The sequence below is a fragment of the Scyliorhinus canicula genome, chromosome 4 (genome assembly GCF_902713615.1).
Source record: "Scyliorhinus canicula chromosome 4, sScyCan1.1, whole genome shotgun sequence".
Taxonomy (NCBI): domain Eukaryota; kingdom Metazoa; phylum Chordata; class Chondrichthyes; order Carcharhiniformes; family Scyliorhinidae; genus Scyliorhinus; species Scyliorhinus canicula.
Window position 1 is genome coordinate 232,464,914 of NC_052149.1, and position 14,534 is coordinate 232,479,447.

Consider the following 14,534-nt stretch of genomic DNA (forward strand, 5'->3'; position numbering starts at 1 on the left):
TAGGAAGGGGAAGAGACCATTCGGCCCCTCGCGTCCGCTCCTCATCATCTGATGGGTTGACTGCTGGGAGGAAAGGCGCCTCGAAAGTAATGGTCTGGCACGGTGTTAGCTATGCTGGTAATTAGGGGCTTCTTTAAAATGCTGGGAGAATGTTCCGGCATTTTCACACCCAAGTGTCTGGAAGTCAAATGCAGCGGGTTAGTTGTGGGACAGGAGGAGATAGGATTTGAACAGAGCAAATGCAGTAATGCAGAAAACAAGATGGAAGTCGGGCAGTTCCCCCCCCCCCCCCAACCAAAGGATCATTGCACCCCCCCCCCCCCCCCACCCCCTCCCCCACACCCCCAACTCAACCCACCTGGCATCCAGTACATGACACAGAACGCCTCATAAACACAACCTCAAATTGAGACGCCTTTGCAGTCCACTACCCGGGGACGGATTGCAACGTCTCGCTGCGCTGGGACATCAAAAATCAGCCGGAACGTTCCACCGCTCTCGTCAGATAAAACTGGAGTCCTCTTTCCTCAGTGCTGCCCTTTGCCAATCCCAGGGGAGGTCGGTTCTGACAAGAGGAGGAAATCAAATTAGCCCATTAGTGCGTAGAATTGCCGAGAATCTGTGGCACAGGTAGAGTCCACTCTGGCATTCAGAATTTCAGAATCATAAGACCATGAGAAATAGAAATGGGGTCGGCCAGCGAGCCCTTCCAGACTGTTCCACCATGTAATAAGACCACGGCTGATCTAACACTCATTAAGTCCACTTTTCTGCCTTATCTCCATATTCCCCCACTGACTAAAATTAAAATCAGACAACACAGAAGGTGACCATTCCGGCACCTTCTCACGCTTGGAAAGAGCAATCCAATTTAGTTTGCCTGCAAATGACCCCTGCAAGTTAACAGCCTTGCGAAATCACTTTTGCCGATACTTTCAGACAGCGCATTCCCGATCTTAACAACTCTCGGAGCAGAAATTTCTCCTCGTTTCCATTTCCAATCAACGCATTCCGGTTTCTGACCCACTTGCCAGAGGACACTGTTCCTCTCGGCTTTCTCCCAAACCCTGAATAATTTTGAGCGCATCTTAAATCTCCCCTCAGTCCAGAAGGAATTCCGATTCGAACTGCTCCAACCTCACCCCAAAACTGACCTCCCTTCAGGAGCTGGATTCTCTGCCGGCGGGATGCTCCATTTTGCCCGGGGGTTTCCCGACGGTGTGGAGCTACCATAAGACATAGGAGCAGAATTAGGCCGCTCGGCCCATCGAGTCTGCTCCGCCATTCAATCATGGCTGATATGTTTCTCATCCCCATTCTCCTGCCTTCTCCCCATAGCCCCTGAGCCCCTTATTAATCAAGAACCTATCCAAAAGACCACAAGACCCACAATGGGAAACCCCATTGACCAGCGGTGTAACGGACCATCCCGCCGGTGGGGTGAAACAGAAATGTGGTGCGGCGGGACGGAGAATCCAGGCCCAGGTGCCGAACGGTGGTGTTTTTAAGGGATTTTAATGAAAGGAACCTTCTATTTTGTCGCCCTCCTTATTGACAGGCTTCCCTTCAGATGCACCCATACTACTCACTTCGACCACTCCGTGTTCCACATTCCCGTCGCTCAAGACATTTCTCCGGAATTCTCACATGGGATTTATTCGGGATTATTTCCGCTCCTGGCCTCCAGCTTCTGATTGATCTCCACAAGTGCAAACACATTGGAGGGCGGGTTTCCCTCGCCGGAGGCGGCTCGTCAACCTCCAGGGTCGATGGCGATGGACGTTCCTCGCCTGTGGGGCTGATGGGAAGCCTGCGGGGGGTGGGGTGGGGGGGGGGGGGGGCACACCAGAAAACCCCGCTGCCGGAACGGTTCAACACCTCCGCCCTTTCTATCTACCAAACCCCTCAGGCTTTTAATGATCTTTCTCGGGTCACCCCCAGAGAACAGCGCTCGGCCTTTCTCAACAGGGAGGCAAATCTTCACATCGGCTCATGCGTTGTCTGTGCGTAGAATTCAGATGTTCCGCGTTGCCAGGACTCCCGACTGCAAGTTCACCCGGCCTGGTACCTGCGGCTCTAACCAGCTTCAAGAAGGTTCAAATCTTACCTCCTGCGGGCAGGACTAATTGAAGAGCTATTTGGAGGAGCCAGCACCGATATACTGGGCTGAACGGCCTCCTTCTGAGCTACACGGTTTGACTGGAGGGCAAAGAAACACATTTGAAATGGCTTCAAATGTAGCTGGGCCGGGAGCAGTGGCCTCAACTCAGACAGTAATAGTTCAAGACTGTGCCTCTCACACTGGAGCCGAGACCAGTGGGGGTTCGAACAAGATGAACACAAGGTAGATATTGAGCCAGAAAGGTGCTACAGAAATGCAATCTCTGTGACGCCACGTGTTCTCAACATGTCTGTATGTGTCTCTCTCTCCGTGTATGTGCGCTCAAGTGTGTGTGTGTGTGTGCGCGCGCACACATGTGTTTGCATGTGTCTCTCTGTGTACGTCTAATTGTGAGTCTCTGTCGCCCTGTGTTCACATGTTTGTGTGTGTCTCTCTGCCTGTGTGTGTCTCTCTGCCTGTGTGTGTCACTCTGCCTGTGTGTGTCACTCTGCCTGTGTGTGTCACTCTGCCTGTGTGTGTCACTCTGCCTGTGTGTGTCACTCTGCCTGTGTGTGTCTCTCTGCCTGTGTGTGTCTCTCTGCCTGTGTGTGTCACTCTGACTGTGTGTGTCTCTCTGTCTGTGTGTGTCTCTCTGCCTGTGTGTGTCACTCTGCCTGTGTGTGTCACTCTGCCTGTGTGTGTCTCTCTGCCTGTGTGTGTCTCTCTGCCTGTGTGTGTCACTCTGCCTGTGTGTGTCTCTCTGCCTGTGTGTGTCACTCTGCCTGTGTGTGTCTCTCTGCCTGTGTGTGTCACTCTGCCTGTGTGTGTCACTCTCTTGAAGTGTGGGTGTGGGTCTGCCTGTGCGTGTGAGTTTATGAGTTTGTGTGTGTGTTACTGTTTCAGACTCTGTGTGTGTGTGTGTGTGTGTGTGAGTGTGAGTGAGTGTGTGCGCACGCGAGTGTGCATGTGATTCTCAAGAGTGTCAGTGTGTGTCAGCCTGTGCGTGTGAGAGAGTGAGTGTACGAGAGTCTGTGTGAGTGTGTGTGAGAGTTACTCTCTCGGAATGCCTGTGTGAGTTACTCTCTCGGAATGCCTGTGTGAGTGTGTGTCTGAGTTACTGTCTCGGAATGCCTGTGTGAGTGTGTGTGAGAGTTACTCTCTCTGAATGCCTGTGTGAGTGTGTGTGAGTTACTCTCTCGGAATGCCTGTGTGAGTGTGTGTGTGAGTTACTCTCTCGGAATGCCTGTGTGAGTGTGTGTGTGAGTTACTCTCTCGGAATGCCTGTGTGAATGTGTGTGAGTTACTCTCTCGGAATGCCTGTGTGAGTGTGTGTGTGAGTTACTCTCTCGGAATGCCTGTGTGAGTTACTCTCTCGGAATGCGTGTGTGAGTGTGTGTGTGAGTTACTCTCTCGGAATGCCTGTGTGAGTGTGTGTGTGAGTTACTCTCTCGGAATGCCTGTGTGTGTGTGAGTTACTGTCTCGGAAAGCCTGTGTGAGTGTGTGTGTGAGTTACTGTCTCGGAATGCCTGTGTGTGTGTGTGTGTGTGTGTGTGTGAGTTACTCTCTCGGAATGCCTGTGTGAGTGTGTGTGTGAGATACTCTCTCGGAATGCCTGTGTGAGTGTGTGTGTGAGTTACTGTCTCGGAATGCCTGTGTGAGTGTGTGTGTGAGATACTCTCTCGGAATGCCTGTGTGAGTGTGTGTGTGAGTTACCCTCTCGGAATGCCTGTGTGAGTGTGTGTGTGAGTTACTGTCTCGGAATGCCTGTGTGAGTGTGTGTGTGAGTTACTCTCTCGGAATGCCTGTGTGAGTGTGTGTGTGAGTTACTGTCTCGGAATGCCTGTGTGAGTGTGTGTGAGTTACTGTCTCGGAATGCCTGTGTGAGTGTGTGTGAGTTACTGTCTCGGAATGCCTGTGTGAGTTACTGTCTCGGAATGCCTGTGTGAGTGTGTGTGTGAGTTACTGTCTCGGAATGCCTGTGTGAGTGTGTGTGAGAGTTACTGTCTCGGAATGCCTGTGTGAGTGTGTGTGTGAGAGTTACTCTCTCGGAATGCCTGTGTGAGTGTGTGTGTGAGTTACTCTCTCGGAATGCCTGTGTGAGTTACTCTCTCGGAATGCCTGTGTGAGTGTGTGTGTGAGTTACTGTCTCGGAATGCCTGTGTGAGTGTATGTGAGAGTTACTGTCTCGGAATGCCTGTGTGAGTGTGTGTGTGAGAGTTACTCTCTCGGAAAGCCTGTGTGAGTGTGTGTGTGAGTTACTGTCTCGGAATGCCTGTGTGAGTGTGTGTGTGAGTTACTGTCTCGGAATGCCTGTGTGAGTGTGTGTGTGAGTTACTGTCTCGGAATGCCTGTGTGAGTATGTCTGTGAGTTACTCCCTCGGAATGCCTGTGTGAGTGTGTGTGTGAGTTACTCTCTCGGAATGCCTGTGTGAGTGTGTGTGTGAGTTACTCTCTCGGAATGCCTGTGTGTGCGTGAGAGTTACTGTCTCGGAATGCCTGTGTGAGTGTGTGTGTGAGTTACTCTCTCGGAATGCCTGTGTGTGTGTGTGAGTTACTGTCTCGGAATGCCTGTGTGAGTGTGTGTGAGAGTTACTCTCTCGGAATGCCTGTGTGAGTGTGTGTGTGTGAGTTACTGTCTCGGAATGCCTGTGTGAGTGTGTGTGTGAGTTACTGTCTCGGAATGCCTGTGTGAGTTACTGTCTCGGAATGCCTGTGTGAATGTGTGTGTGAGTTACTCTCTCGGAATGCCTGTGCGAGTGCGTGTGTGAGTTACTGTCTCGGAATGCCTGTGTGAGTGTGTGTGAGAGTTACTGTCTCGGAATGCCTGTGTGAGTGTGTGTGTGAGTTACTGTCTCGGAATGCCTGAGTGAGTGTGTGTGTGAGTTACTGTCTCGGAATGCCTGTGTGAGTGTGTGTGTGAGTTACTCTCTCGGAATGCCTGTGTGAGTTACTGTCTCGGAATGCCTGTGTGAGTGTGTGTGAAAAATGAAAATGAAAATGAAATGAAATGAAAATCGCTTATTGTCACGAGTAGGCTTCAATGAAGTTACTGTGAAAAGCCCCTAGTCGCCACATTCCGGCACCTGTCCGGGGAGGCTGGTACGGGAATCGAACCGTGCTGCTGGCCTGCTTGGTCTGCTTTAAAAGCCAGCGATTTAGCCTGGTGAGCTAAACCAGCCCCTGTGTGAGTTACTGTCTCGGAATGCCTGTGTGAGTGTGTGTGTGAGTTACTCTCTCGGAATGCCTGTGTGCGTGTGTGTGTGAGTTACTGTCTCGGAATGCCTGTGTGAGTGTGTGTGTGAGTTACTCTCTCGGAATGCCTGTGTGAGTGTGTGTGTGAGATACTCTCTCGGAATGCCTGTGTGAGTGTGTGTGTGTGAGTTACTGTCTCGGAATGCCTGTGTGAGTGTGTGTGTGAGTTACTGTCTCGGAATGCCTGTGTGCGTGTGTGTGTGAGTTACCCTCTCGGAATGCCTGTGTGAGTGTGTGTGTGAGTTACTGTCTCGGAATGCCTGTGTGAGTGTGTGTGTGAGTTACTCTCTCGGAATGCCTGTGTGAGTGTGTGTGTGAGTTACCCTCTCGGAATGCCTGTGTGAGTGTGTGTGTGAGAGTTACTCTCTCGGAATGCCTGTGCGAGTGCGTGTGTGAGTTACTGTCTCGGAATGCCTGTGTGAGTGTGTGTGAGAGTTACTGTCTCGGAGTGCCTGTGTGAGTGTGTGTGTGAGTTACTCTCTCGGAATGCCTGTGTGAGTTACTCTCTCGGAATGCCTGTGTGAGTGTGTGTGTGAGTTACTGCCTCGGAATGCCTGTGTGAGTGTGTGTGTGAGAGTTACTCTCTCGGAATGCCTGTGTGAGTGTGTGTGTGAGTTACTGTCTCGGAATGGCTGTGTGAGTGTGTGTGTGAGTTACTGTCTCAGAATGCCTGTGTGAGTGTGTGTGTGAGTTACTCTCTCGGAATGCCTGTGTGAGTGTGTGTGTGAGAGTTACTGTCTCGGAATGCCTGTGTGAGTGTGTGTGTGAGTTACTGTCTCGGAATGCCTGTGTGAGTGTGTGTGTGAGAGTTACTGTCTCGGAATGCTTGTGTGAGTGTGTGTCTGAGTTACACTCTCGGAAAGCCTGTGTGAGTGTGTATGAGTTACTGTCTCGGAATGCTTGTGTGAGTGTGTGTGTGAGTTACTCTCTCGGAAAGCCTGTGTGAGTGTGTGTGTGAGTTACTGTCTCGGAATGCCTGTGTGAGTGTGTGTGTGAGTTACTGTCTCGGAATGCGTGTGTGAGTGTGTGTGTGAGTTACTGTCTCGGAAAGCCTGTGTGAGTGTGTGTGTGAGTTACTGTCTCGGAATGCCTGTGTGAGTATGTCTGTGAGTTACTCCCTCGGAATGCCTGTGTGAGTGTGTGTTTGAGTTACTGTCTCGGAATGCCTGTGTGAGTGTGTGTGTGAGTTACTCTCTCGGAATGCCTGTGTGTGTGTGTGTGAGTTACTGTCTCGGAATGCCTGTGTGAGTGTGTGTGAGAGTTACTCTCTCGGAATGCCTGTGTGAGTGTGTGTGTGAGTTACTCTCTCGGAATGCCTGTGTGTGTGAGTTACTGTCTCGGAATGCCTGTGTGAGTGTGTGTGAGAGTTACTCTCTCGGAATGCCTGTGTGAGTGTGTGTGTGAGTTACTCTCTCGAAATGCCTGTGTGAGTGTGTGTGTGAGTTACTGTCTCGGAATGCCTGTGTGAGTGTGTGTGAGAGTTACTGTCTCGGAATGCCTGTGTGAGTGTGTGTGTGAGTTACTGTCTCGGAATGCCTGAGTGAGTGGGTGTGTGAGTTACTGTCTCGGAATGCCTGTGTGAGTGTGTGTGTGAGTTACTCTCTCGGAATGCCTGTGTGAGTTACTGTCTCAGAAAGCCTGTGTGAGTGTGTGTGAAAAATGAAAATGAAAATGAAATGAAATGAAAATCGCTTATTGTCACGAGTAGGCTTCAATGAAGTTACTGTGAAAAGCCCCTAGTCGCCACATTCCGGCACCTGTCCGGGGAGGCTGGTTACTGTCTCGGAATGCCTGTGTGAGTGTGTGTGTGTTTGAGTTACTGTCTCGGAATGCCTGTGTGACAGTGTGTGTGAGTTACTGTCTCGGAATGCCTGTGTGAGTGTGTGTGTGAGTTACTGACTCGGAATGCCTGTGTGAGTGTGTGTGTGAGTTACTCTCTCGGAATGCCTGTGTGAGTGTGTGTGTGAGTTACCCTCTCGGAATGCCTGTGTGAGTGTGTGTGAGTTACTGTCTCGGAATGCCTGTGTGAGTGTGTGTGTGAGTTACTCTCTCGGAATGCCTGTGTGTGTGTGTGTGAGTTACTGTCTCGGAATGCCTGTGTGAGTGTGTGTGTGAGAGTTACTCTCTCGGAATGCCTGTGTGAGTGTGTGTGTGAGTTACTGTCTCGGAATGCCTGTGTGAGTGTGTGTGAGAGTTACTGTCTCGGAATGCCTGTGTGAGTGTGTGTGTGAGTTACTCTCTCGGAATGCCTGTGTGAGTTACTCTCTCGGAATGCCTGTGTGAGTGTGTGTGTGAGTTACTGTCTCGGAATGCCTGTGTGAGTGTGTGTGTGAGAGTTACTCTCTCGGAATGCCTGTATGAGTGTGTGTGTGAGTTACTGTCTCGGAATGGCTGTGTGAGTGTGTGTGTGAGTTACTGTCTCAGAATGCCTGTGTGAGTGTGTGTGTGAGTTACTCTCTCGGAATGCCTGAGTGAGTGTGTGTGTGAGAGTTACTGTCTCGGAATGCCTGTGTGAGTGTGTGTGTGAGTTACTGTCTCGGAATGCCTGTGTGAGTGTGTGTGTGTGAGTTACTGTCTCGGAATGCTTGTGTGAGTGTGTGTCTGAGTTACACTCTCGGAAAGCCTGTGTGAGTGTGTATGAGTTACTGTCTCGGAATGCCTGTGTGAGTGTGTGTGTGAGTTACTCTCTCGGAAAGCCAGTGTGAGTGTGTGTGTGAGTTACTGTCTCGGAATGCCTGTGTGAGTGTGTGTGTGAGTTACTGTCTCGGAATGCGTGTGTGAGTGTGTGTGTGAGTTACTGTCTCGGAAAGCCTGTGTGAGTGTGTGTGTGTGAGTTACTGTCTCGGAATACCTGTGTGAGTGTGTGTGTGAGTTACTCTCTCGGAATGCCTGTGTGAGTGTGTGTGTGTTACTGTCTCGGAATGCCTGTGTGAGCGTGTGTGAGTTACTGTCTCGGAATGACTGTGTGAGTGTGTGTGTGAGTTACCCTCTCGGAATGCCTGTGTGAGTGTGTGTGTAAGTTACTGTCTCGGAATGCTTGTTTGAGTGTGTGTGAGTTACCCTCTCGGAATGCCTGTGTGAGTGTGTGTGTGAGTTACTGTCTCGGAATGCCTGTGTGAGTGTGTGTGTGAGTTACACTCTCGGAATGCCTGTGTGAGTGTGTGTGAGTTACTGTCTCGGAATGCCTGTGTGAGTGTGTGTGTGAGTTACTGTCTCGGAATGCCTGTGTGAGTGTGTGTGAGTTACTGTCTCGGAATGCCTGTGTGAGTGTGTGTGTGAGTTACTGTCTCGGAATGCCTGTGTGAGTGTGTGTGTGTGAGTTACTGTCTCGGAATGCCTGTGTGCGTGTGTGTGTGTGAGTTACTGACTCGGAATGCCTGTGTGAGTGTGTGTGAGTTACTGTCTCGGAATGCGTGTGTGAGTGTGTGCGTGAGAGTTACTGTCTCGGAATGCCTGTGTGAGTGTGTGTGTGAGTTACACTCTTGGAAAGCCTGTGTGAGTGTGAGTGTGAGTTACTGTCTCGGAATGCCTGTGTGAGTGTGTGAGTTACTGTCTCGGAATGCCTGTGTGAGTGTGTGTGTGAGTTACTCTCTCGGAATTCCTGTGTGAGTGTGTGTGTGAGTTACTCTATCGGAATGCCTGTGTGAGTGTGTGTGTGAGTTACTGTCTTGGAATGCCTGTGTGAGTGTGTGTGTGAGTTACTGTCTCGGAATGCCTGTGTGAGTGTGTGAGTTACTGTCTTGGAATGCCTGTGTGAGTGTGTGTGTGAGTTACTCTCTCGGAATGCCTGTGTGAGCGTGTGTGTGAGTTACTGTCTCGGAATGCCTGTGTGAGTGTGTGTGTGAGTTACTGTCTCGGAATGCCTGTGTGAGTGTGTGTGTGTGAGTTACTGTCTCGGAATGCCTGTGTGAGTGTGTGTGTGAGTTACTGTCTCGGAATGCCTGTGTGAGTGTGTGTGTGAGTTACTGTCTTGGAATGCCTGTGTGAGTGTGTGTGTGAGTTACTCTCTCGGAATGCCTGTGTGAGCGTGTGTGTGAGTTACTGTCTCGGAATGCCTGTGTGAGTGTGTGTCTGAGTTACTGTCTCGGAATGCCTGTGTGAGTGTGTGTGTGTGAGTTACTGTCTCGGAATGCCTGTGTGAGTGTGTGTGTGAGTTACTGTCTCGGAATTCCTGTGTGAGTGTGTGTGTGAGATACTCTCTCGGAATGCCTGTGTGAGTGTGAGTGTGAGTTACCCTCTCGGAATGCCTGTGTGAGTGTGTGTGTGAGTTACTGTCTCGGAATGCCTGTGTGAGTGTGTGTGTGAGTTACTCTCTCGGAATGCCTGTGTGAGTGCGTGTGTGAGTTACTGTCTCGGAATGCCTGTGTGAGTGTGTGTGAGTTACTGTCTCGGAATGCCTGTGTGAGTGTGTGTGAGTTACTGTCTCGGAATGCCTGTGTGAGTTACTGTCTCGGAATGCCTGTGTGAGTGTGTGTGTGAGTTACTGTCTCGGAATGCCTGTGTGAGTGTGTGTGAGAGTTACTGTCTCGGAATGCCTGTGTGAGTGTGTGTGTGAGAGTTACTCTCTCGGAATGCCTGTGTGAGTGTGTGTGTGAGTTACTCTCTCGAAATGCCTGTGTGAGTTACTCTCTCGGAATGCCTGTGTGAGTGTGTGTGTGAGTTACTGTCTCGGAATGCCTGTGTGAGTGTGTGTGAGAGTTACTGTCTCGGAATGCCTGTGTGAGTGTGTGTGTGAGAGTTACTCTCTCGGAATGCCTGTGTGAGTGTGTGTGTGAGTTACTGTCTCGGAATGCCTGTGTGAGTGTGTGTGTGAGATACTCTCTCGGAATGCCTGTGTGAGTGTGTGTGTGAGTTACCCTCTCGGAATGCCTGTGTGAGTGTGTGTGTGAGTTACTGTCTCGGAATGCCTGTGTGAGTGTGTGTGTGAGATACTCTCTCGGAATGCCTGTGTGAGTGTGTGTGTGAGTTACCCTCTCGGAATGCCTGTGTGAGTGTGTGTGTGAGTTACTGTCTCGGAATGCCTGTGTGAGTGTGTGTGAGTTACTGTCTCGGAATGCCTGTGTGAGTGTGTGTGAGTTACTGTCTCGGAATGCCTGTGTGAGTTACTGTCTCGGAATGCCTGTGTGAGTGTGTGTGTGAGTTACTGTCTCGGAATGCCTGTGTGAGTGTGTGTGAGAGTTACTGTCTCGGAATGCCTGTGTGAGTGTGTGTGTGAGAGTTACTCTCTCGGAATGCCTGTGTGAGTGTGTGTGTGAGTTACTCTCTCGGAATGCCTGTGTGAGTTACTCTCTCGGAATTCCTGTGTGAGTGTGTGTGTGAGTTACTGTCTCGGAATGCCTGTGTGAGTGTGTGTGAGAGTTACTGTCTCGGAATGCCTGTGTGAGTGTGTGTGTGAGAGTTACTCTCTCTGAATGCCTGTGTGAGTGTGTGTGTGAGTTACTGTCTCGGAATGCCTGTGTGAGTGTGTTTGTGAGTTACTGTCTCGGAATGCCTGTGTGAGTGTGTGTGTGAGTTACTGTCTCGGAATGCCTGTGTGAGTATGTCTGTGAGTTACTCCCTCGGAATGCCTGTGTGAGTGTGTGTGTGAGTTACTCTCTCGGAATGCCTGTGTGAGTGTGTGTGTGAGTTACTCTCTCGGAATGCCTGTGTGTGTGTGTGTGAGTTACTGTCTCGGAATGCCTGTGTGAGTGTGTGTGAGAGTTACTCTCTCGGAATGCCTGTGTGAGTGTGTGTGTGAGTTACTCTCTCGAAATGCCTGTGTGAGTGTGTGTCTGAGTTACTGTCTCGGAATGCCTGTGTGAGTGTGTGTGAGAGTTACTGTCTCGGAATGCTTGTGTGAGTGTGTGTGTGAGTTACTGTCTCGGAATGCCTGAGTGAGTGTGTGTGTGAGTTACTGTCTCGGAATGCCTGTGTGAGTGTGTGTGTGAGTTACTCTCTCGGAATGCCTGTGTGAGTTACTGTCTCGGAATGCCTGTGTGAGTGTGTGTGAAAAATGAAAATGAAAATGAAATGAAATGAAAATCGCTTATTGTCACGAGTAGGCTTCAATGAAGTTACTGTGAAAAGCCCCTAGTCGCCACATTCCGGCACCTGTCCGGGGAGGCTGGTACGGGAATCGAACCGTGCTGCTGGCCTGCTTGGTCTGCTTTAAAAGCCAGCAATTTAGCCTGGTGAGCTAAACCAGCCCCTGCGTGAGTTACTGTCTCGGAATGCCTGTGTGAGTGTGTGTGTGAGTTACTCTCTCGGAATGCCTGTGTGAGTGTGTGTGTGAGATACTCTCTCGGAATGCCTGTGTGAGTGTGTGTGTGAGTTACTGTCTCAGAATGCCTGTGTGAGTGTGTGTGAGTTACTCTCTCGGAATGCCTGTGTGAGTGTGTGTGTGAGTTACTGTCTCAGAATGCCTGTGTGAGTGTGTGTGTGAGTTACTGTCTCAGGATGCCTGTGTGAGTGTGTGTGTGTGAGTTACTGTCTCAGAATGCCTGTGTGAGTGTGTGTGTGAGTTACTCTCTCGGAATGCCTGTGTGAGTGTGTGTGTGTGAGTTATTGTTTCGGAATGCCTGTGTGAGTGTGTATGTGAGTTACTCTCTCGGAATGCCTGTGTGAGCGTGTGTGTGTGTGAGTTACTGTCTCAGAATGCCTGTCTGAGTGTCTGTGAGTTACTGTCTCAGAATGCCTGTCTGAGTGTCTGTGAGTTACTGTCTTGGAATGTCTGTGTGAGTGTGTGTGTGAGTTAATCTCTCTGAATGCCTGTGTGAGTGTGTGTGTGAGTTACTGTCTCGGAATGCCTGTGTGAGTGTCTGTGAGTTACTCTTTCACAGCATCTGTGAGTCTGCTAATTTGAGAGAATTTGTGTATGTGCATTACTCTCGGACTGTGATTGCGTGAGGGAGTGCAAGAGTGCGTGAATGCTCGAGTGTGAGAGTCTGTGCGTTACTCTCAATTTGTGCGTATGCGTGTGCGTTACGCTCAATTGTGTGTGCGAGTGTGTGTATGTGTATGTGTATGAGAGTGTGTGAGAGTGAGTGAGGGTCTGTGTGTGTTTGGTGTGTGTGTGTGTTACGCTCAAGTGTGTGAGTGCGTGATTGTCAGTGAGTGAGCGTGTATCACTCTCTCGGAGTGTGTGTATGAGGGCGTGTGAGTGAGTGAGCGAGAGTGTGTGTGCGTGTTACTCTCAGTGTCTGTGTGCGTGTGAGTGTGTGTGTGTGTGTGTATGAGTAAGTGTGCGAACGAGTCTGTCTGTGTGTTACTCTCCCAGAGTGTTTGTGTGTATGTGTGTGTGTGTGTGTGAGTCAGAGTGAGTGTGTTTGCACACACTTCCATGTGTTGCTGTGCATTCATCAGTGAATTATGACAGATTAAACATTAAACTGGACACGGTTACAATAAAGATTATTATTAGTGGTTCAGGCAATTGGAAGAAAAGGAGTCATTTGTGTGTTCAATGCAACACTGTGACCTGCCAGAGATGAAAGGGTCATATAGAAGGAAACGGGCTGATTGTGAGTTTACATCACCAATAACAATGCAGGTCAGGTTAACCATTCTGTTAGACTATCTGGAGGCTCCGTGCTGGGAGCTGTCAGTTTGTTTACACGCCCAGCTTCGGCTCCTGAGCAATTAATCATTGTAAAAATTCATTCGGTCCACTTATTGATCAGCGAGTTGGGAGGTTTGATGTGGGTGACATTATCCAGCAGCTCTGAACCACCGATTTGTAAGAAATCCAGAACTTTCTGATTTTGTTTCAGACCCGCTAGCATCTGCAGCATTTTCCTTTCCTCTGTTTTCATGATGCTGATTGAGGAATGAATCTCTCCAGGATGTCAGGAGAGATTTTCTTACACAACAATCCCACAGGATCTTTATCGTTCAGCCAAACAGGTCACCTCAACCTCATACCCAAGATGGCAGCTCCGACAGTGCGTCACTCAGCCCACCTAACCGACAGAACAGCACTCCCTCGGCATTACTCTGAGAGCGTATGTACTCCCTCAGTACTGCCCCTCTGACAGTGCGGCACTCCCTCAGTACTGCCCCTCTGACAGTGCAGCACTCCCTCAGTACTGCCCCTCTGTGCAGCACTCCCTCAGTACTGACCCTCTGACAGTGCAGCACTCCCTCAGTACTGACCCTCTGACAGTGCGGCGCTCCCTCAGTACTGACCCTCTGACAGTGCAGCACTCCCTCAGTACTGACCCTCTGACAGTGCAGCACTCCCTCAGCACTGACCCACTGACAGTGCGGCACTCCCTCAGTACTGACCCTCTGACAGTGCGGCACTCCCTCGGTACTGACCCTCTGACAGTGAGCTCCCCCACAGTACTGCCCCTCTGACAGTGCGGCACTCCCTCAGCACTGACCCTCTGACAGTGCGGCACTCCCTCAGTACTGACCCTCTGACAGTGCAGCACTCCCTCAGTACTGACCCTCTGACAGTGCAGCACTCCCTCAGTACTGACCCTCTGACAGTGCAGCACTCCCTCAGCACTGACCCTCTGACAGTGCGGCACTCCCTCAGTACTGACCCTCTGACAGTGCGGCACTCCCTCGGTACTGACCCTCTGACAGTGAGCTCCCCCACAGTACTGCCCCTCTGACAGTGCGGCACTCCCTCGGTACTGACCCTCTGACAGTGAGCTCCCCCACAGTACTGCCCCTCTGACAGTGCGGCACTCCCTCAGCACTGACCCTCTGACAGTGCGGCACTCCCTCAGTACTGACCCTCTGACAGTGCGGCACTCCCTCAGTACTGACCCTCTGACAGTGCGGCACTCCATCAGTACTGACCCTCTGACAGTGCAGCACTCCCTCAGCACTGACCCTCTGACAGTGCAGCAATCCCTCAGCACTGACCCTCTGACAGTGCAGCAATCCCTCAGCATTGACCCTCTGACAGTGCAGCACTCCCTCAGTACTGACCCTCTGACAGTGCAGCACTTCCTCAGTACTGACCCTCTGACAGTGCAGCAGACCCTCAGTACTGATCCTCTGACAGTGCAGCACTCCCTCAGCACTGATCCTCTGACAGTGCGGCACTCCCTCAGTACTGATCCTCTGACAGTGCAGCACTTCCTCAGTACTGACCCTCTGACAGTGCAGCACTCCCTCAGTACTGACCCTCTGACAGTGCAGCACTCCCTCAGTACTGACCCTCTGACAGTGCAGCACTCCCTCAGTACT

The 14,534-nt window shown here is 50.8% G+C and overlaps 1 protein-coding gene across 1 annotated transcript in view; it reads right to left on the reverse strand.

Annotated features, from left to right (window-relative positions):
* Window positions 1–334: 334 nt before the first annotated feature.
* tnip1 (TNFAIP3 interacting protein 1) overlaps window positions 335–14,534 on the reverse strand; it is a 90,625-nt gene continuing 76,425 nt past the window's right edge. The window contains exon 17 of the mRNA XM_038793558.1: window positions 335–565. Coding sequence (XP_038649486.1) covers window positions 528–565 — 38 coding nt within the window. The 3' untranslated portion in view covers window positions 335–527. The remainder of the gene's footprint in view (window positions 566–14,534) is intronic.